Source organism: Schistocerca americana, chromosome 6 (assembly GCF_021461395.2).
Source record: "Schistocerca americana isolate TAMUIC-IGC-003095 chromosome 6, iqSchAmer2.1, whole genome shotgun sequence".
Classification (NCBI taxonomy): domain Eukaryota; kingdom Metazoa; phylum Arthropoda; class Insecta; order Orthoptera; family Acrididae; genus Schistocerca; species Schistocerca americana.
In genome coordinates this window covers 185,806,936-185,830,752 of record NC_060124.1, presented here as the reverse complement: position 1 = coordinate 185,830,752, position 23,817 = coordinate 185,806,936, and the positions used below count along the sequence as shown (strand labels likewise).

Genomic DNA, 23,817 nt, shown 5'->3' with positions numbered 1-23,817 from the left:
GCAATGCACTTACTAATGTTTTTCCTAATGTTAGCACATGAACTCACTTGGTACAGTAGTGGTAAACATAATTTTTTAAAAAAAGTTTCAGTGAATGTGACTACTACTTTTAATTATTATCCTTATAGCTTTTCCTGCAGTTTGAAAATTGTGTCCATGTTTCGCACATTTGATCCTCAGAAAAGTATCATAATCCTAAGAATCAAGTGTTCATAGGAATAGCATGTCATCAAAACATGTTGCGTACTAATGTGGTACCCAAAGCATGTAACATGCTGGCGATGTTCTCCTTGCCAGTATCTCCATATGTTCATTCCATGTCAGTAAATAATCAATATTCACTCCTAAAAAGTTTGTGTTTGCTACACAGTCTGTAAACAACAACAACAATAATAATAATGATAATAATAATAATAATTATTATTATTATTAATTATAATTCCATGCGGCATAGTGGTCTGGTGCAAGTCTTTCAATTGGATATCACTTCGGTGACTTGTGTTCGCCTAACCTATCCAGTAATTCTACAGTGTAATGTGGAATCTCAGCCAATATGTCAGTTCCTGGCAGATCTAGAAAACATCGGGAAGTGAAGCCTAGCTTAAAAGCAGATTGAAATATTCCATGGTCCATACGGGAGTCAGTGCGACAACTTTTTGGTTTCCCAGCATGCGCTTTACCACTAGACCCATGGGCTCAACAATGTGTAAATTTATAATTTATGTTTAGAATGTCAGTTTTTTCCCTCTCAAAGTCTTAATTTTTCTGAAAGTCATTGAGAACAGGAAACAGAATTGCTCCTAATACATTCCCCTGAGGGAGGCTTAATTTAAACTTTTCAGTTTGACAATTGGTTATCATTATAAGAAGTGTGGGCTGTCTCTACCTTTTGTGCACCCTGTTTTCCAAATATGATTGGAACCATTCATTACCTACTTCTCTTATAGTTAAGCAATATTTTAAGGTCAGCACTGTCAGATGCCTTGGACAGGTCTAAAATATGCCTGTTACACTGTCATTCACACCAAGAACATCCAGTAACACTTTTGTAAACTCTGTTATGGTCCGTGTTGTACTTCTGCTACCTGTGAACCAAACTTTACTGTGTTTTTATTTAGATAATTCATTAGTCTGCCTTTCACGATTGATTTTATGATTTTTAAGAATGCTAACAAAGAATTTGTCGTGTGGTTTTCAGTATTTTTCTGTATTACTTTTCTTTTAGTAGGAGAACAACTTGTGCATGATCTGTGTGTTAACGGAGCTTGTATGCTGTCCATGCGTGCCTTCAGAAGCTTGTATGCTGTCCATGCATGCCTTCAGAAGCTTGTATGCTGTCCATGCATGCCTTCAGAATAGAGATGGCATTGCATTTGTACCCACTGAAATAACCTTTTTTAAATATATTAACAAAATTTGCTAGTTTATGTGGCTTTTCTGTTACTCTTCTTCCATCGTTGATTTGCGTGTTATTGTACGTGTTGTACACTTGTGTCTGACTTTTGTGATTTCTTACATCATGATGTCCCATATTACTGTTCGGTACTTTTATATTATGCACTATATATTTCTTTTCTCATTATATTATCCATTTTTGCTGCAACTTTGTAACTGTCATTATAATTTAAGAACTCAGATTTAGCACAACTTTTTGTTTTGTAACAAGCTGAAATATTTAAAGAGCCTTAGAGGACATTCTAATATCTACAGTTATATAGTTATTTTCCTTAGCTGCTGCTTCTGAAGTGGCCACATTTATGCCTCCTCAAAAATTAGTTTGAAAAGTGTGAAGAATTCAGAGACTTACACATTTACATTATTTATACTTCACCTCTAGTTGGTTTGCCAGTACTCTTGACAAAACGTGTATTTTAAGTTTAGAGAGGATTATTTTAAAAACCTGCAGTTTCGTGCCTGCCTTTAAATTTATTATTTGTCTGTTATAATCTAAGAGACCAAAATATTACATACACTTTTGCTTGCTACTATCTGTGAGTACATGGCCAAAACTTAATGCTGAATATTTGACTACTCTCATGGCAATGTTTGCCATTTGTGCCGTGACAAAATTATTCAAAGTTACTTAACCCTTCTGTTCAAGGACACATTTCCACAAAAGATTATCTTAGTTTTAGAGCTGCAACTCTGTTCATGGCTCCAGTTAATTTGTTAAGAAATGTGTCTACATTGCCTTCAGGTGAGCAGTTCACACACAGAATAATAACTTTTTGTGAATGTCAGGCTTTGTTCAGTTCAACAGCTGACACTTCTAAACGTTTATCGACACTAGCTGTCATCAGATCTTGCCTATCTTTAAAATGTGCCACATTTCTCATATAAATAAATTTTACCTTTATGATAGTTCTGAAGTTGCAGCTTGCCCGTTCATAGGATGAGGAAATACAGGAATGTTATAATTAAACTTCCTCTACTTGAGCCAGAACTGATGGAAAACTAGTACGTGTATCTGACTTAATAGGAATGATGATCGTACTGTGCATGCAGGTTTTATGTTATTAGTAGTGTTTGTGTAATAACATGCTGGTAGGTGGTGGTACTGGTATGGTGCTGTAGGGTTGAAACACAAGCATCAGCAAGCATTACAGATGCAGGCAGTCAAAATGGGCCTGGATGGGGTGAGCAATGGATCTCGTAAAACTGTTTTATCAAAACAACAATAATAGTGCTGCTGCTGTTCATGGGTATTGACACATTAAAGGAATAGAAAGAGGTCCTCTTTCCATATCGGGGTTGAAGAACATGATTTGGAAGTTTGAATTGACTGACAATTTGGGAAATGCTCCTGGGAGAGGCCGGCAGTCAATTGTGCCACCGATTTTTGAAGAAGTTGCTGTTACCGTGGCTGAGAATGCTGGACACAGTGTGTGATTTTCAAGTAGTGCACAAGCTGTTTCACAACAGCTGAACAGCCTACGGTCCACCATTGGAAAAGTGCTGTGGACAGTTGTGAAACTGTATCTCTAGTGCGGTTCCAGGCTGTAGTGGATGCAGGTGATCATCTCATTGAGCATGTTTATAACTTGTAATGTAAACATGCTACACGATTAACAAATGTTACCTTCTCATGTAGAAATTAAAATGTGTGTTTTTAAATGCTTTATTCGTTACTTCTCTTCTGCACTTCCTTACAAACGTTTCCAAAAAGTTTCATTGGGTCCTACAGTCACTCGTTTTTGATGAGGCCCTCTTTAGTTGTGAAAGATTAATTATAACCACCCTGTACATGCTGTGCTGTATTTCAATGGCTCTATGCCATTGCTCGATAATGCATACCACCATGCTGTTCAAAGACCATACTTCAAGTTGCTGTACCTTATTTTTAATATACTGCATATTTTGATGAAGGATTGATAATTCTGTATACATTACTGTGGTATTCATCCTTACAATTTCTTTTTCTTTCATGTTACTGGTGAATGCATCCTCCAGTGTGATGCTTTCTATCTCATGTGTATCTGTTGCATAACTCTCTAAACTGCTTATGACACCTTTTGCGCAGGGGAACCTGTTTTCATAATCTAATCTAAAACAGGCAGAGTTCTCCTACCAATTACCATGTGTGGCTTCATCCCTATCCACTTTACTCTTACTAATTGGCTCCGCCAACCATATCTTCCCAGTCCTATCAAACTGCAGACAACTTCTAGTGAAACTCCATCTCTCAATACTCAGTATGCACCCATTCGCGCTCGCTGGTGCCATTTCCAGCTCTGCATTAACTCGCATTACAGCTCTGCCCAGGAAGTGGAAAAGTAGCTATCTTGTGTTGCCATTCTTGACATTCCTAAAATGTGAAATGAGAAGAAATGTTGGTAGACTAATTTATTGAATGCCTCTACTGAATAACAGCTTTTGCAAAATACTGTATCAAATAACTTAGTGCAACTTTGTGGCTTCAAATTTGACACAATAGTAACAACACAGCTACTAAATGATGTTTCAGTACATATTCTTGCCAAGAGGAAAGAAAATATCCCTTAGGGACACATGCAACATAGAAATCTGAAGACTTAGTTTAAAATACAGATAATTTGCTCAGGTGGTAATATTTTGTGTTGCATTCGTAATCCAAAACAGTTTTAATCTGATGGGAAGTTTTGAAACATCTGATGCATGTTTCATGACCTAGTTTTCTGCCACTAGCTGCATATAATGCCAATTCCTGCTCTACGTGGAGGAGAGGCAATTGTATTTCCACCTGCCCCTCTCAGCGAATTTCTGTTATGGCAGACAACAGAGTACTGGCTGGTAGTGGTAGTCACTTCCTGAGAAATTTTCAGCCATTGTTTGGAGTATGTCTTCAGGTTTGGTTTGGAGACTTCAGTTTCACTGTGCACTTCCACAGGCACCTTCCACATATCTTAGAAATCCTCTTAAAATTTTGTCTTATATTTTTTACTTTGCGGAGCAAATAATGTTGTTCAGAAATTCACACCACAAAATCTTCTTACTCTTATTCATAGCTCAGCAGTATTTGGTCATCGATACCCAAAAAGCTGCAAGTTTGTAGGGAATCTGTCATCATTTGAACCTTTCCAGAGCCACTTTTGTACCCTATCACAGCTTGCATAGAAGTACTTCACTCCCAGCAGAAAGTCCTTAGAATGATTGCATAAGTGACAAGGCAGATGACAAATGTAAAGTCACCCACCCAGTTGTGGATGCTCAAGCTCAGTCATTTCTCTGTACAGCGTGATATCAGACTTCCAGAGCACCATTTTGGTAGCTCTCTTTTAGGCACTGCCTGTCTTTCACATGTTTCCAGATAGGGTCTGCAAGTCACTGACCATATCTCACCGAATAGTGTAGCAGTGTCTGAGAGGATGAGGAGAACGTATTGGGAGATCGATTGTGGGAAATAACCATGCAGCAGTGGAAAGTGTGTGCTCTGTCCTGTGTACAGAAGAAATAAAGTTTCTGCCTTAATGGGACTCCCAACTGCTCTATCCCAGTGTGCTATCCTTGTGTGCAATACTGTTGCCCTAAAGGAGCTGTTGATAAGATAGCTGTCTGATGACAAATGTTATCTACAGATGTGTAAGGAGGCAGGTATAATGCAGTCACTTTAACGTGGCAGTTTTTGTGTTGAGGGTGTTTTGAACTGTGGTCACATGAGGTACTGGTAGAGCTTGGGCCCAAACTACCTCGTTTACGACACTACTGACCTCAGTAAGCAAATTCGCCATAACCATTACTAAATGCTTTGCTTACTCCACTTTGTATTGAGATGAACGTTGCTTATCATTTTCTTTTCTTATTTTAAAATGTGACTCTTGTGACACCAGAAGTCATGGTGGTCTCTCTGCCTAAGTGTCAGTTCTGCTTTTGCAGAAGCACTGTACAAGGACATTGTATGCCAGGCTTGTGAGGTGCTGCCAGAGCTCCTCCCGTCACACTGTTCCTCTCTCCTTGTATGTCCGAGTGCCCATCTGTTTACATTCAGGCCTGACTGCCATATTACAGAGTCCGCACTGTATGTGGATATTTTTCTCCTCATTTATGGCAGATGTACTATTGCAGTTACTTCTTACATTCTGTTGTTGAGAAGGAGATGGAAGCAGTGGTGTTCATTGTTGATTAATATGGCTGCACTACCTTTAGTATTCTCCTGTTTGAGATCATCAGTCCTCTGAAATTTGTAACTCTTTCATACAGCAGTGTCAGACTCCTTCAGCTTTGCAGAGTAGCATGCTTCAGACATAAGACGTTGGTCTTGCACTTGGGAGGATGATGGTTCAAAACCTCATTTGCCCGCCTGGATTTGGGTTTACCACAATTTTGCTTAAGGTATGGTTACTTTAAAAAGACACATTCATTTCCTTCCCTAATCTGAGTTCTGTTGTGCCTCTAATGATATCTTCATGAGCAGGTTGTTAAACCCTTACCTTCCGCACAGTATATACATGTCTCACGCATCCAAGCATAGGAGTCTTCCGTGTTCTGATAGTCTTGGCTCCTTCACATATAGTCAGAACCCATTGGGTTCTGCAACTGTAAATCATTAATTTTATGGGTGAGGTGTATCTATTATTCCCCCATCTCCTCCACCCATTGACATGTTGGTCCTGCTATTTGATTGGCTGGCTAATTCCCTTGGACAGATGCCTATGTTAAACTTATCCACTTATGTCACTATACGTCTGGTGAGCCACACCTGGAATCAGTCAAATCATACAAATACTTATGTGTAACAGTTACATAGGGATACAAAATGGAACAGTCACATAGGCTCAATTGTAAGTAACACAGGTGACAGACCAGTTCTTTGACAGGATACTCTAAACATCCAGTCACTCTACAGAGGAGACTACTTACAGATCACTCGTGCATCCCACCATAGAATGCTGCTCGAGTGTGTGGGACTTGTATCAGATAGGACTAAATGGACACACTGCACATTTACAAAGAAGGGAGTTTTTTTTCCCCACTTACAAAAGAGTCACGGAATCTGAATTGGTAGAGTCTCAAAGATAAGACACCAATTATCCCACAAAAGTATACTTATACCGTTTCAAGAACAGATATGTGAAGAATTTAGAAATATCTGTCAGTCCCCTATCTACTCCCCCGCAGGTACTGCAAAGGCAGAATTAGGATAAGTAAAGCATGCAGAGAGGCATTCGGGTGATCATACTTCCTTTATAGATGACTGGAATGTGAAGAAACTACGACATGTGGTACAATGGTGAGTACCCTCTGCCATGCACTTCTGAGTGGTTTGTAGAGCATATATTTAGGCATAGAATACAACCATTTAAATTGTCAGCATTTTGCAGTATTGTTTTGCTGAGAAAGTGTATTATAACTATAAAACTGACCCATTTCCCATTGTAGTGAGAAGCTACATTTGTGATCTGTAGATGTGAAAATATCTATACTGAAACTGTCAGAGCATATTAAATGTTGTGTAAATAATATGATGGAGTGTAAAACTACACTCCTGGAAATGGAAAAAAGAACACATTGACACCGGTGTGTCAGACCCACCATACTTGCTCCGGACACTGCGAGAGGGCTGTACAAGCAATGATCACACGCACGGCACAGCGGACACACCAGGAACCGCGGTGTTGGCCGTCGAATGGCGCTAGCTGCGCAGCATTTGTGCACCGCCGCCGTCAGTGTCAGCCAGCTTGCCGCGGCATACGGAGCTCCATCGCAGTCTTTAACACTGGTAGCATGCCGCGACAGCGTGGACGTGAACCGTATGTGCATTTGACGGACTTTGAGCGAGGGCGTATAGTGGGCATGCGGGAGGCCGGGTGGATGTACCGCCGAATTGCTCAACACGTGGGGCGTGAGGTCTCCACAGTACATCGATGTTGTTGCCAGTGGTCGGCGGAAGGTGCACGTGCCCGTCGACCTGGGACCGGACCGCAGCGACGCACGGATGCACGCCAAGACCGTAGGATCCTACGCAGTGCCGTAGGGGACCGCACCGCTACTTCCCAGCAAATTAGGGACACTGTTGCTCCTGGGGTATCGGCGAGGACCATTCGCAACCGTCTCCATGAAGCTGGGCTACTGTCCCGCACACCGTTAGGCCGTCTTCCGCTCGCGCCCCAACATCGTGCAGCCCGCCTCCAGTGGTGTCGCGACAGGCGTGAATGGAGGGACGAATGGAGACGTGTCGTCTTCAGCGATGAGAGTCGCTTCTGCCTTGGTGCCAATGATGGTCGTATGCGTGTTTGGCGCCGTGCAGGTGAGCGCCACAATCAGGACTGCATACGACCAAGGCACACAGGGCCAACACCCGGCATCATGGTGTGGGGAGCGATCTCCTACACTGGCCGTACACCACTGGTGATCGTCGAGGGGACACTGGATAGTGCACGGTACATCCAAACCGTCATCGAACCCATCGTTCTACCATTCCTAGACCGGCAAGGGAACTTGCTGTTCCAACAGGACAATGCACGTACGCATGTATCCCGTGCCACCCAACGTGCTCTAGAAGGTGTAAGTCAACTACCCTGGCCAGCAAGATCTCCAGATCTGTCCCCCATTGAGCATGTTTGGGACTAGATGAAGCGTCGTCTCACGCGGTCTGCACGTCCAGCACGAACGCTGGTCCAACTGAGGCGCCAGGTGGAAATGGCATGGCAAGCCGTTCCACAGGACTACATCCAGCATCTCTATGATCATCTCCATGGGAGAATAGCAGCCTGCATTGCTGCGAAAGGTGGATATACACTGTACTAGTGCCGACATTGTGCATGCTCTGTTGCCTGCGTCTATGTGCCTGTGGTTCTGTCAGTGTGATCATGTGATGTATCTGACCCCAGGAATGTGTCAATAAAGTTTCCCCTTCCTGGGACAATGAATTCACGGTGTTCTTATTTCAATTTCCAGGAGTGTATGTTTGGGTTAATCTTACTCCACTAAATTGTATCTTCACAGGAACTCTGAAAATTGATGTTTTAGATTACTTTGTAATGAACATTACCTCTGTAACAGACTAGCACTTTGTAATTTTAAGTCATTTAGTTGTATTGCACTTAAATAAAATTACAGCTTTGACTTCTCTCCATATTCCAGAGATCCATCTCCACAGGATCCAAGCAATAGGGCCAATGTGATGTTAATGTAATGTAATGTAATGAAAAAGGGTGTAATTTATAGAGCAACTTAAATAGCTGACTAGTGGTGTATTCTCGAGAAATCCAGCTAACGAGAAAGGTACCCCTGCTCGAGCAGCTAAAACTGAATAAAAATTATTGTAAAATTTGGAGATGTGTGTTCTAACACGCACAAGGCCATTTATCTGTAAAAAACTGCATTTGGTTACAGTCTGTTTTTGAAAGTTAACAGATGCGAGGGCTACAGAACCACAGATTGTAGAGGAATTAGTACCATGTAATAAACAATGAGCATCAGATTCACAAGAGCCATAAATGAGGTATTATTTGGCAAAATGCATACATTTGCTTGAAATAATATGCACATACATGCCATATTTGAAGACCCATATTTCCCAAAGTAGAAGTTGCCACGTTGTCAAATATTTTTACCTTGTTCTTCATCTCAGCACAAATATGGAATTTCAGTGAAGGGATTGAGAAATGGTGAACTGGAACTACTTGTGACACAGATGTGAATAATATGATCATCGTATCTTTTGATGTTTGCACTTCACGTTTGTGTGCCCATCTATCTTCCTCATGGTGTACAGAATTAGTTGAGAAAACAATATCAGTGGCTCTTTTTTCCTCTTTGTTGTTAGGAGTGTGGAGTTTATAAGCCATTAAAATTATTTTTATGTTATTACAATTAGAATATCAACGGCAAAGGACTGAGCATTCGAAGTTTAAATTGCTCTTCTTATTTCAGAAGCTGACAGTCAAATACAAGCTCCAAAAACTCAGACTTCAGGTGTGAATTCACCTTCTCCTGCTCTAGAAACAAACACCTCTGGGAAAAAAATCTCAGGAAAGAAGAAATCCTTAGAAATTATTGGTAATGAATTCAGCTGATCACATCATAATTCATAACCTGTGCTGGTTTAATGTAATTAATTTACGAGTTATTTCTTTATTACTGCAGAGAGCTGGAAGGGCAGTCTGAAGCAAAAGAAGTCAAGTCTGAACAAAACAAAAAAGATTGTACAACCTATTCCATTAGATATGACAGGAAGACCAGTGTTTCCAATAGTTCTCGGAGGACTCACAGTGCATAGTTTGGGTGAGGTAAATAACTTGTCAATTTCAATTATTCTTTAGATTTATTAGTGTTTGGATTCTTTTGGCATAGAATCAAGCTAATGTATCATGTACATGAATATTAGTTTACATATTATATACTTTAAATTCTGATGTGGAGGTCAAACTACAGCTCTTTATTATGAGAACTAGGAGAGGATTATCTGCATGGTAATAGGTGAAGTAGGAACAGCTTGAACAGATATGAGAAACAATAGTTGTCAGTAATTATAGAGGAAAAGGGGCAAGATGTAATCTTGATCCAGGGTGTTGCATATTACAAATTTGTGTGTGGTCCCAGGGTCACTGTAGTTGGTAAGCTTCTCAGGTTACTCTTCTCAGCCTGGACTCACTATAGGTTTCGTAAACCCAAGGTTCCCAATCTGATAATTGGGCAGCACTGCTAGCCATTTATTATAGCAAACTGTAGACATATTTCAGTGAGCAGGATAAGCGATGGTGGAACATTGTGCCTCAGAGAACTGAATTCTTGACTCAGCTTCAGGGCTCATGAATGTGATACAAACTGCTTTTAAGGGTTCCCCACCCTGTAATAGTGGGAGGGTTCAGTGAGTAGTTGCAGTAAAAGTGCTGAATACCTGCTGTGAAGAGTGGCCAAAGTAAACGTGGCTCAGGAAATATTTGCAAAGCTGACATGAATTGTGTGTTTCAGTTAATCAACAGGAGGAGAACTGCTCTTAACAGAAGATTCTGGAGGTGGTCACCACTGACCATTCTAATTGTTACATTATGCTGGCATGAAATGCCAAATCACATTTCAGTCCAGTTTTAATTTAGCTACCCTATATTACAAGCTTTTTGCAATAAGGAAAAAGGCAGCTAAAGTGTTGCTTGTGTAGGAACATTACATCTTAATAAATGAAAAGCACCAGTTTGCTTTTGTTCTACAGTATTACTTTTTTTGTTTTAACCAGTTTTCGGGTTAAAAGGCCATCTTCAGACATTAAATGTTTGTAGATGGCCTTGTAAGCCAAAAATTGGTTAACACAATAAAAGTAAAAATGTAGAACAAAAGCAAACTGGTGCTTTTTATTGATTATAATGTTGTTCTGCCAAGAACTGATGGAAGATTCAGTTAACATTACATCTGGATTGCTGCTTCCAGCTGAATCAGGTTAAAATGATTTAACCACAATCTTCTGAATCCCATTGGAACCATCTGATGTTTTTTCTGGTTTTATCAACCTACACCAAACAGCATTTCTCCATCCAGTCAAATGTTTTCTGTATGCAGTGTACCAAAGAAGCAGCGTGACAACTATTTGGAGGTGCACAAATCATTCCCAGGCTTAAGAGTGAGATCAGAATGATCTCTCTTCTTAGATTACAAGCTATAAGTTCAAAAAGGTTGTGGCATACCTATGACTATTCTTGCTAGAGTTAAGGGATATTTGAAATGATGGAAAAAAATCTATCACATGGTTCCTGTATGATTAGAGTTCCATACTTCTTCAGCTTAGGGCCAAGAGATTATTTTGTGCAAAACAGAGGAAGTGTATTAGACATGTGTGTTTAGCTGCATGTTGGTTGAGGTTCAAAGTTGAACGTGTGATTTCTCGTTCGTTAAATGATGGAGGAACATATGTGAGTGACCAGCAACTATAATATGAAACAACAAATATCTGAATGGTTATTCTTGAAGAGATAACAATCTGATCATTGATGTGATCCGATACGTATTTACAATTGGAATGATGCTGTCTGTTTATATTAATACTAACAATAAATGCCTTTTGTTAAGTAAGTTCAATTACATTTCAGAAATGTAATATATTTCTGTACTTATCTTGGCTAATTTTGTGAGAAATGTGTTTTTGCAGTGCAATTTCAAAAAGTAGTTGACACAAAAATACGGCAGCTATTTGGAACATGGCACGTGCACAAAACAGATCAGTGATAAAGAGCTGAACCATAGTAAGAGCTCGAAATCAAATGTTTGTAAAGATACTGCAGGATTGTTGACAAAATGTAACAGTTGTTGGAAAATTTTCATGAAATTTTGACTTTTTATACCACTACCACTGCCCCTAAAATACAAACCATCATTTGAAAGGTCACAGTTTAGGCTGATTAGAAGTAAAATAGCTGGTGTCATATGAGGGCATTGCATTCAAAGTTTGGCCTTATTCGTGGATGTAGCAGTTGGGAAATGTAAGAAAGCAATAAACTAATTGTGGAACTGAATTTACAATATAATACAGTATGATCTTAGTATGGATTAATGATACATTTGTAACTCAAAAAAATAGTTCATGCTCATAGTACAGAAAGTGCTTAAAATTCCTTTGAAAGATAAGGATGATGGTCTCACACTTTTAATACCTGGAAAAGAAACTGAACAAGGGATGCATATAAACACCTTACAGTAGAGAGACCGATGTGCGATCTTATTATGGACAGAAAAAAATAATCTCATAAATCACATCATATCAGCAAGCTTCTAAAACAAACATTACAAAACACAGGCTACAGATATGCAGGGGAAATGTTTCTGAGTCTACCACCCATAGTTAAGTATAACTGCCAGGGTCAACATCCCGTGACAGTACATCTGGGTGGAAATTCAGCCGAATCTAGTGCAGTGGAGCAATGTCGCACTCAGAGGCTGGCAGCCATGAGGTGGAAAGACAGTGACGTAGTGTAGCTGGCGATGACCTGCTTGAAATGGCTGTCCAAAGAGAACTGATTTCCATTTATGGTTGATTATATTGCTGTTTTTGTAATTCTCCTCACAGCTGCCTTGCACATCTGGCAGTCATATGTGCGTAGTTACTGCTCCTTATGGCAGAGCACCTTAACCGATGATGTCCACGGTCTCTTCTATCGAGCCATTTCCATGTCCAGGCACATAAAAACTTCTGTGGTCCTGGAGCTGATGGCTTGGCATTTAAGTCTGGCTCTGTAGCTGTTGATGGTGGTGGTGGTGGTGGTGGTGGTGGTGGTGCTGCTGCTGCTGCTGCTGCTGCTGGTGGTCATTGTCATTGTCTTGTTGCTGGCAGTGGCACATTGACTCATCAGGCATCAAAACCCTTCAGTAGCACATGTGGTTGATGTATTTCCAAACCATTCCCACCTCTGTTTTTTCAGTGGCCATTGATTTACTCTAAAAATTTATGATGGTGCCAGGGAGCCAGAGAGGTTTTGCATTGATGGGTGTAATATGATACATTCTTAATAACATGGCCTGTGCTGTCCCCCTATTCTTAACCTGGACCATATGTATCTGTAACAGATGTTCTGCTGGACAATTGAACGGGAGTAGATCGAGCAGATAGATGATGCTGTATGCCATTGAGGGCACATAAGTTAAAAATGGTTTGAGATCACAATTGTAGCTCATTGCAAATAAATGAGCTAACACCTAGTGGTGGCTTCTCCTGAGGTGTGGGCATTTGTCCCAGATAGACGTGAATGGACATCTGTTACTGCCATCCACTTATTTTGTTGAAATGGTTCAGTAAAATGTACGTTGAGTCAGCCCTAGGGACACTATGGTGGTGGCGATGAACTGCTGATTTGATGCTGGTTCAGATGTAGTGCTCACCTGGCAGCTCACAACTATCTTGGTGATGTCAATAGGTATACCGTGCTAGTATACATACTGGCATGCAAGCTGTTTGGCTGTGGACACGCTTTGATGTCACTGAAGGAGGAGTTCTAACACTCTGACTTGAGAGCATCAGGGATAATCATCTAGTCAACTTCACGGTCACTGGTAACAGAAGTATAGTCTTTGGCACACTTTATGCTGGTGGTGGACTGAGAACAGGCTTTTGGCCACTTGCTGTCTTAGTAGGAAACCTAGTGGCCATCCTTTGTATGTGTACTCCCAGATATCCCATAAAGGATGGTCTCTAGCCATTGCATCTGCTATTTGTATTACAATATTTATTTGGTGTACGTATTTGTATCCATGGACCATTCTGTACAATGGTATTGGACAAGCTTACATGAAGTTTGAAAAATTACAAGTTTCAAAACACAACTGCATCCATATATCAGTAAAATAATGACTTATTTCTCCAAAAATAGCCTCTAAAAAAGAAGCATCTAAAAAAAAGCTGTTATACATACATAATTACCAAAGATTAAAATCACTTTATGCTTTCTGAAAGTTTTTTGCATATTTGCAGAGTTACATATGAAAAATTACCATAATTTTTTGCTTCAAGGTGTTCATTAACACTATATGGACAGGTTTTAATGAAGTAGCAATTTTTTTAGAGCACACGTTTCCTGTTACCTTTATATAGATTGGAAAACTGTTGTGTAGAAGACATCTTGTTTTTATAGGCTCTTTGTCAGCTGATTTCCTTCAATATGATGATAATTTTTATTTCTTGTGTTACAGTTGTGGATATCTCTGTTTAACAATGCAGCACGATTACTTTTTCATAAATACGAGGGTTGAATGAAAAGTAATGCCTCCACCTTTGTTAATTGAGTTTGGATGGGAATATTTTAATAAATCAAACACAGAAATAATCCTTAGAATGTGATCTTTAATTACTAATATTAACTTTTCCACATAATCAGCAGCCAATTGGATACATTTCTGCCAATCGTGAACAAATTTTCTGAAGCCATCGCGGAAAAAGTCGACACTCTGTTTCTGCAACCACAGTCTCACAGTTCCCTCGATGTCTTCATCAGAAGCCTAATGATGTCCTCGCAGATCATCTTTCGTTATCGGGAACAGATGGAAATCAGACGGTGCTGAATCTGGACTGTATGGAGAATGCCGTATGGTGGTGAGATTCAGTTTCTGAAGTTCTGCTGTGGTGACACATGAAGTGTGTGGTTTGGCATTGTCATGCTGCAGGAAAACATTTCTTTTTTCCTTTCAGACCCTTGTTAGCCGTCGTTTCAGAATTTTCAGCATTGTGATGTAACGCTCTGAATTTATTGTTGTCCCACGATCAAGGAAATCAATATGGATAACACCGTCTGCATCCCAGAACACTGTGGTCATGATTTTTCCAGCTGAGGGATGCGTCTTGAATATCTTTTTCTGGGGCGAGTCTTTGTATCGATATTCATTAGACTGGCGTTTCGTCTCCGGGTCATACTGGTGTACCCACATTTCATCTCCTGTCACTGTTGAATGGAGAAAGGCGTCACCTTCATTCTCGTAATGCGATAGGAGTTCCTGGCAAATTTCAAATCTGTGTGCTTTCATTTCAGGAGTCAGTATTACCCACAGATCTTCTGAAGGCCAAACAAAGCAATAATGTGACCCACACATTCTTGTGAAATGACAATTGTGCTTGCAATTTGTCTCTGAGTGATACAACGATCGTCCTGAATCAATCTGTCAACATTTTGCTTGTGAAACTCGGTGGTTGCTGTCACAGGATGTCCAACTCTTTGTTTGTCACGCAGGTCAGATGTTCCCGCCTCAACATTTTTAAACTTACTCGCCCAACGACATACAGTACTCACATCAACACAATCACCATAAACTGCTTTCATTCTGTGATGAATCTCCTTTGGGGTGTCACCTTCTGCTATCAAGAATTCAACAACTGCACATCGCTTAAATCACGCTGACCGACCATCTGTGCAGGGTTCCATACTTTACACTGTAACAACACAACTGTTCAATGCTAAGCCTTCTTGCCAACTGGAGCTGTATAGAAGAGGCTACGGAACAAGCCAGTACCTGCCGCATACCAATGCTGCCAACTGTTGAAGAGTTACAAAGGTGGAGGCGTTACTTTTCAGTCAACCCTCCTAATTGTTTCATACACTGAAGCGCCAAAGAAATTGGTACAGGCATGCATATTCATATACAGAGATACGTAAACAGGCACGATATGGGGCTGCATTTGGTAATGCTTATGTAAGACAACTAGTGTCTGGTACAGTTGTAAGATCAGTTACTGCTGCTATAATGGCAGGTTATCAAGCTTTAAGTGGGTCTGCAAATGTTGTTATAGTCGGCGCTTAAGCATTGGGACACATCATGTCTGAGGTAGTGATGAAGTGGGGTTTTCACGAGTGTACTGTGAATATCAGGAATCCAGTAAAACATCAAATCTTCAGCATCGCTGCGGCCAGAAAAAGATCCTGCAAGAACTGGACGAATGACGACTGAAGAGAATCATTCCACGTGACAGAAGTGCAACCCTTCTGCAAATTGCTGCAGGTTTCAGTGCTGGGCCATCAACAAGTGTCACCATGTAAACCATTCAATGAAACATCATTGATATAGGCTTTCGGAGCCAAAGGCCCACTCGTGTCCCCTTGATGACTGCATAAAACAAAGCTTTATGCCTCGCCTGGGACTGTAAACACTGACATTGGACTGTTGATGACTGGAAACGAGTTGCCTGGTCAGACAAGTCTTGTTTCAGATTGTATCGAGCAGATGGACATACATGGGTATGGAGACAACCTCATGAATCCATGGACCCTGCATGTTAGCAGGGGACTGTTGAAGCTGGTGGAGATTCTGTAATGGTGTGGGACATGTGCAACTGGAGTCATATGGGATCCCTCATACGTCTAGATATGACTCTGACAGTTATGTAAACATCCTGTCTGATCACCTGCATCCATTCATATCCATTGTGCATTCCTACGGACTTGGACAGTTCCAGCAGGATAATGTGACACCCCATATGTCCAGAATAGCTACAGAGTGGCTCCAGGAACACACTTCTGAGTTTAAATACTTCCGCTGGCCACAGACTCCCCAGACATGAACATTATTGACCATATCTGGGTTGCATTGCAACGTGCTGTTCAGAAGACATTCCACCCCATCACACTTTTATGGATTTATGGACAGCTCTGCAGGATTCACGGTGTCAGTTCCCTCCAGCACTACTTCAGACATTAGTCAAGTCCATGCCACATCGTGTTGCGGCACTTCTGTGTACTTGTGGGCACCCTGTGCGATATTAGGCAGGTGTACCAGTTTCTGTGGCTTTTCAGTGTAAAACAGAAAACTTGCATTTCATGTTTTCCGTAAATCATTCATATTAAATACTGGGCTGATATAGTCATTAAGACCAATACCAGCTACTTCATCCATTCTTAGCTTTTAGAGCTTATGTTCCATCTGTTATCAGGACTTACAATTTGGATGAGTGGTGTTCAAATCTCCAGCCAGTCTTTCTGATTTAGATTTTCCATAATTTCCCTTTGCTGTAGCAGAGGAATGTTGAATGCCTTCTTCAAGAGGATCACTGTCAATTTCTCTTCCCAGTCTGCTTCAACACAGTTACCTTAACGATACTACTCTTTTATAGTTATGGATATTAGTTTTAAAACTTTTTAGTGGCAGGTAACACTGTGTACTGTTGTTTAATTTTGCAGGTTGTGTCTGATAGACCTGATTATCATACAGAAGAGTTCATTTTTCCTGTGGGTTTTTGCTCAACAAGAGTTTATGGGAGCCTTCTAGACCCAGAAAAGAAATGTGTGTACACTTGCAAGGTTCTTGATGGAGGAACATTACCCAGGTAAAGTGATGTAACTGCCATTGAATCTGAGCTTATATTTTCTCTTATTTTGTCACGATGTAAGTGTTTTACATGTTCCTGATGGGGTGTCTCATGTTTGCCAGCTTTATGTTCTGACCCATGCTGCTTAATAACAACAAGTAAAAAAGACTTATATGTCAAACAATGCCTGGGGAGGCCCGATTCGATTCCCAGCTGGGTTGGAGATTTTCTCTACTCAGGGACTGGGTGTTTGTGTTGTCTTCATCCGCCTCATTTCAGCCTCATCAACGTGCAAGCCGCCAAAGTGGCGCCACCTCAAAAAACTTGCATCAGGCAAACAGGTCTACCTGTTGGGAGGCCCTTGCCACATGACATTTCGTTTCCTTTCATATGTCAAACAGTGGAAAGCCCAGGTTGGAATAACAACAATATTATGAAAAGGATAGATTGCTAATCACAATAAAGATGACACATCTAGTTGCATACAGGCATTACAAAAAGACTGTTACACATTGAGCTTCCAGCCAGAAAAGGAAAAAACACACACAAAAAGCACATACACCTCAGTCACATGTGACCACTATCTCTGGTCGCCCTGGCCAGAATGCAACTGTTGCATTGAACAAAAACAGTAGTCCCATCTAAGACAGGGGATGGGGTGGCTTAGCAGGGTATGAATAGGGAGGAGAGAAGTCATTACTGCCAGCCGGAGCATGCAGAGATGAGATGGTGGCAGGACAAGGCTACCAGGCACAGGGAGGAGGGGGGGAGGAAAACAGGGAGTGGAAAGGGAGAGGAGCAAAGTAGGGGAAAAGGAAGATGGGTGTGTCGGCAAAGAGCACTGCACAATGCGGGTGAGGGGACGTGAATTGGAAGGAGGTAACAGGAGAGAGGGGGAAGAAACTGTTGGGTCGAGTGTGTGGGGACAGTAGGTTACCATAGGTTGAGGCTGGAATAATTTTGGGAGTGGAGAATGTCCATCCTTCCGCAGGCCCCATCCTAAGAAAACCAACTTTTCCACAGATGAAAGGACAGCCATACACAGCCTCAAAATAAGTCTTGGCCTAATTATCCAATTTGCAGACAAAGGTTCCACCACTGGTGTTATGAATCACAGTGACTACCTGGTGGAAGGCCTGTACCAGTTGTCTGACTTCTCCTAAACTCTGCCAGAGTAGTACCATCCCAGAAGTGAAACATAACCTCAAATCTCCAGGCCCTCCCCAGAACCCCGCTTGTGAATCCATTTTCATTCTCACCCCTGTGACACCCCACACACTCACGTTCTCCTTGCTCCCAAAAATCCACAAACCCAACAATCCTGGATGCCAGTTGGGGGCTAGATATTGTGCTGCCAGTGAAAGAATTTTGACCCTCATTGACCAACACCTCTAACTGATTGCCAAAGAGTTAGCCTCCCACATCAAAGATACCAACCAAATTCCTTCACAGACTCCATCAACCCCAACCTTTACCTCCTGGATCCCTACTTATCGCTGTTGATTCCACTTTCCTTTACACCAATATCCCTCATGCCCACAATGTTGCTGCCATTGAACACTACCTTTCTCTATGTCTTTCAGACTACAAATCACCTACCTCATTTCTCACATGCCTTACTAACTTTATCCTAATCCACTACAACTTCACCTTTGAAGGGAAGATATACAAACAAATCTGTGGCATAAACATGGGAACCTGCATGGCACTTTCCTATGCCAATTGGTTTAGGGGCCATCTAGAGGAAAACTTCCTAGCCTCCCAAAACCCCAAACCCCTGGTCTGGTTCAGGTTCAATGATAATATCTTGATGACCTGGACTCAGGGTCAAGAAACCCTATACTCATTCTTTGTGAAACAAATACTAACAAAGAGATAGAGGGGCTGGCCAGTACTTACCTCAGCTCAGTACAGCCGATAGATACACATAAACAGAACTGAAAATTTACATTCCTAGCTTTCGGAACAAATGTTCCTTCATCGGGGAGGAGAGAGGGGAAAGAAAGGGAAGAAGGGAAAGGAGATTCAGTTACTCACAACCCAGGTTATGAAGCAACAGGGAAAGGAAAATATGGAGGGTACCAAGGATGGAGCATGGTTGTCAGAGGGAAGCCAAAGACATTCTACTGTAAGTACTGCGCCAGCTTCAAACCAAAGAGGATGCATACAGAAGTAAAGAGGTATATAGTATAAAGATAAACACAACTATGTAGGATGAAAAGATGTGTGAATGGCTAAAGAGGAAAGGGAAAGAGGAGAAGACTGAAGAGTGAATGGTAGTGAGGTTGTTTAACGTAGGTTCAGTCCAGGGGGATGGCGGGATGAAAGGATGTGTTGGAGTGCAAGTTCCCATCTCCGCAGTTCACTGGGACTGGTGTTGGGTGGGAGAAGCCAAATGGCACATACGGTGTAGCAGGTTCCTAGGTCCCTAGAATTATGCTGGAGGGCATGCTCCACTACTGGGTATTGGGCATCTCCTAGGCGGACAGTTCGTCTGTGTCCGTTCATGCGCTCAGCCAGTTTAGTTGTTGTCATGCCGATGTAAAAGGCTGTGCAGTGCAGGCATGTCAGTTGATAAATGACATGTGTAGTTTCACACGTAGCCCTGCCTAGAATTGTGTATGTTTTACCAGTAGCGGGGCTGGAGTAGGTGGTTGTGGGGGGATGCATGGGGCAGGTTTTGCAGCGGGGTCGGTTACAGGGGTAGGAACTGCTGGGTAGAGAAGGTAGTCTGGGAATATTGTAGGGTTTAACAAGGATGTTACGGAGGTTAGGGGGCCGACGAAAGGCAACTCTGGGTGGTGTGGGGAGAATTTTGTCAAGGGATGATCTCATTTCAGGGGTTGACTTGAGAAAGTCATATCCCTGGCGGAGTAATTTGTTGATGTTTACGAGGCCAGGATAATATTGGGTGACAAGGGGGATGCTACCCAAAATCCACAAAGAGAACCATCCTGGCCGTCCCATTGCAGCAGGCTTCAAATCCCCAACCGAACGTATCTCAGCTCTGGTAGACCAGCACCTACAACCTATCACCCGCAGACTCCCATCCTACATCAAGACACAAACCACTTCCTAGAATGCCTCAAATCCATTCCCACTCCTCTCCCACCTGAAACCTTTCTTGTCACCATAGATGCTACATCCCTTTACACAAACATCCCACATACCCATGGTCTCTCTGCCCTTGAGAACTACCTCTCCCAACGCCCACCCGAAGATCTTCCAAAAACTTCGTTCCTTATCACACTTACCAACTTCATTCTCACCCATAATTACTTCACTTTTGAAGGCCAGACCTACAAACAAATCAGGGGAATGGCCATGGGAACCAGGATGGCTCCCTCCTATGCCAACCTCTTCATGGGCTGCATGGAGGAGGCTTTCCTGAAGACCCAACAGCTGCTTCCCCTGGCCTGGTATAGGTTTATAGATGACATCTTTGTGGTCTGGACTCATGGTGAAGAAACACTCCTTAATTTCCTCCATAACCTCAACTCCTTTTCGAATCTGAATTTCACCTGGTCCTTCTCCAAAACCCAAGCCACCTTCCTGGATGTTGACCTTCATCTTGTTGAAGCTCACATCCACACCTCTGTCCATATCAAACCCACAAACAAACAACAGTACCTTCACTTTGATAGCTGCCATCCTTTCCACATCAAACGCTCCCTTCCCTACAGCCTAGGTATTCGTGGCAAACGTATCTGCTCCAGTGACGAATCCCTCAACAATTACACCAATAACCTGACCAGTGCTTTCCTCTCCCGCAACTATCCTGCAGACCTTGTCCACAAACAGATTTCCCGAGCAATACATTCCTCCCCATCCAACAACAATGTTCCTACCCCCAGACCACACAGAAGCATCCCCCTTGTCACCCAATATTATCCTGGCCTCGAAAACATCAACAAATTACTCCGCCAGGGATATGACTTTCTCAAGTCAACCCCTGAAATGAGATCATCCCTTGACAAAATTCTCCCCACACCACCCAGAGTTGCCTTTCGTCGCCCCCCTAACCTCCGTAACATCCTTGTTAAACCCTACAATATTCCCAGACTACCTTCTCTACCCAGCGGTTCCTACCCCTGTAACCGACCCCGCTGCAAAACCTGCCCCATGCATCCCACCACAACCACCTACTCCAGCCCCGCTACTGGTAAAACATACACAATTCTAGGCAGGGCTACGTGTGAAACTACACATGTCATTTATCAACTGACATGCCTGCACTGCACAGCCTTTTACATCGGCATGACAACAACTAAACTGGCTGAGCGCATGAACGGACACAGACGAACTGTCCGCCTAGGAGATGCCCAATACCCAGTAGCGGAGCATGCCCTCCAGCATAATTCTAGGGACCTAGGAACCTGCTACACCGTATGTGCCATTTGGCTTCTCCCACCCAACACCAGTCCCTCTGAACTGCGGAGATGGGAACTTGCACTCCAGCACATCCTTTCATCCCGCCATCCCCCTGGACTGAACCTACGTTAAACAACCTCACTCCCATTCACTCTCCAGTCTTCTCCTCTTTCCCTTTCCTCTTTAGCCATTCACGCATCTTTTCATCCTACATAGTTGTGTTTATCTTTATACTATATACCTCTTTACTTCTGTATGCATCCTCTTTGGTTTGAAGCTGGCGCAGTACTTACAGTAGAATGTCTTTGGCTTCCCTCTGACAACCATGCTCCATCCTTGGTACCCTCCATATTTTCCTTTCCCTGTTGCTTCATAACCTGGGTTGTGAGTAACTGAATCTCCTTTCCCTTCTTCCCTTTCTTTCCCCTCTCTCCACCCCGATGAAGGAACATTTGTTCCGAAAGCTAGGAATGTAAATTTTCAGTTTTGTTTTATATGTATCTATCGGCTGTACTGAGCTGAGGTAAGTACTGGCCAGCCCCTCTATCTCTTTGTTAGTATTTGTTTCACATCTTATATGAAATTTTCCATTAATCATTTATACTCATTCTTTCACAACTTCAACACCTTACCTCCCATCTGCTTCACCTGATCATCCTTAACCCATAAGCCAGCATACCTGCACACTGACCCCCCATCTCTGATGGCTCTATCCACACCTCTGCCTACATTAAACCCACCAGCCACAAATAGCACCCACATTTTGACAGCTGCCATTCCTCCCACACTAAAAAATCCCTCCCATACAGACTAGCCACACAGCGCAGTTTATCTACAGTGACAAGAACTCCCTTGCCCGACATGCTGAAGGTCTCACAAAGACCTTCACAAATAGACACTATCCGCCAAACATAGACCGCAAACATATATCCTGTGCCATATCCCCACACACCCCCAGTCCTCGCACCGCCTCCAAGAACTAACTGCAAAGGAGCACGTCGCTTATCACCCATTACCATCCCAGACTGGAACAAATGAATTACATCCTTTGTCAGGGCCTCGGATTATATGTCATTGTGCCCTGAAATGGGGACTTCCTACCCAAGGTCTTTCCCAAAAGTGATGTGCCATCACCCAGCCAACCTCCGTATTATCCTAGTTCATCCCTTTGCCACTCCAAATCTCTTGCCACAGGGGTTATATCCCTGTGGAAGAAACAGGTGCATGACCTGCCCAATCCACCCACCCAGCACTTCCTATTCCAGTGCTGTCACAGGCTTATCCTATCCCATCAGGGGCTGGACCACCTGTGAAAGCAGCCATGTCATATAGCAGCACTGCTGCAGTCACGGCACAGACCATCTGGATCCTTCCCTTTGCCACCAGCTTTTCTGAACTGCACAGTTGGGGATTATCCTTACACCACATTCTCTACTCTCAAAAGTACTCCATCCTTAATCAATGGTAGTCTACTTTCCCCACACTCTCCACTCAACAAATTCTGCCCCCTCTGTCCTATTGCCTTGACACTCACTGTGCGATGCTCTCTGCCAACGCACTCAGGTCTTTTCCCTTTCTCTGCTCCTCTCCTTTTCTACTCTCCATTTTCCTCCCACCTCCCTCACCCAGAGCCTTCCGATGCTGCATCTGGCAGCCTCGTACTGCCCCCACCTAGGCCCTGCATGCTCAGTTCCTGCTCTGCCAGAGACTAAGTTGACTCCCCCCACCCATACTCTACTGTCCTTCCAACTTCCCTGTCCCACTCCAGATTGCTGCTTTCATTATACACAGCAGTTGCACCTGGCTGGAGCAGCTGGGGATTATGGTCATGTGTGCATGAGGTGTGTTTTCTGGTGTGTGTTTTATTTCTGGAATGCGTTTTCTTTTCTGAAGAAGAGTTTGGCCGGATGCTCAGTGTTAACAGTCTTTTTGTTATGCCTGTCTGCAACTCAGTGTGTCATCTTTGTGGTGATTAGCAATCTGTCCGTTTCATAATAAAGATCTATATGCATTATATAATCGTAAACCCAGAGGAAGTTTTAACTCAGAGCTTTACTAGGCATTGTATTCAGTGTGATTTTTTGTTTTTTTTTTCTTTTTAGCATGTTGGCAACCACTTGAACTCATACACATATTCATATTTATTTTTCAAATTTAGTGAACAGATATTATTTACTGCAATGAAAGAGGTAGACAGTGGCAGTGCGGCAGAAAATTGTGCCTTATACAAAGTTTGCCATAATTCCATGTGGAGT

At 42.3% G+C, this 23,817-nt stretch overlaps 1 protein-coding gene across 1 annotated transcript in view; it reads left to right on the top strand.

The window, feature by feature from the left end:
• LOC124619486 (transforming growth factor beta regulator 1-like) overlaps positions 1-23,817 on the top strand; it is a 79,555-nt gene that overhangs the window by 29,430 nt on the left and 26,308 nt on the right. The window contains exons 3-5 of the mRNA XM_047145899.1: positions 9,352-9,477; positions 9,565-9,707; positions 17,064-17,209. Coding sequence (XP_047001855.1) covers positions 9,352-9,477; positions 9,565-9,707; positions 17,064-17,209 — 415 coding nt within the window. The remainder of the gene's footprint in view (positions 1-9,351; positions 9,478-9,564; positions 9,708-17,063; positions 17,210-23,817) is intronic.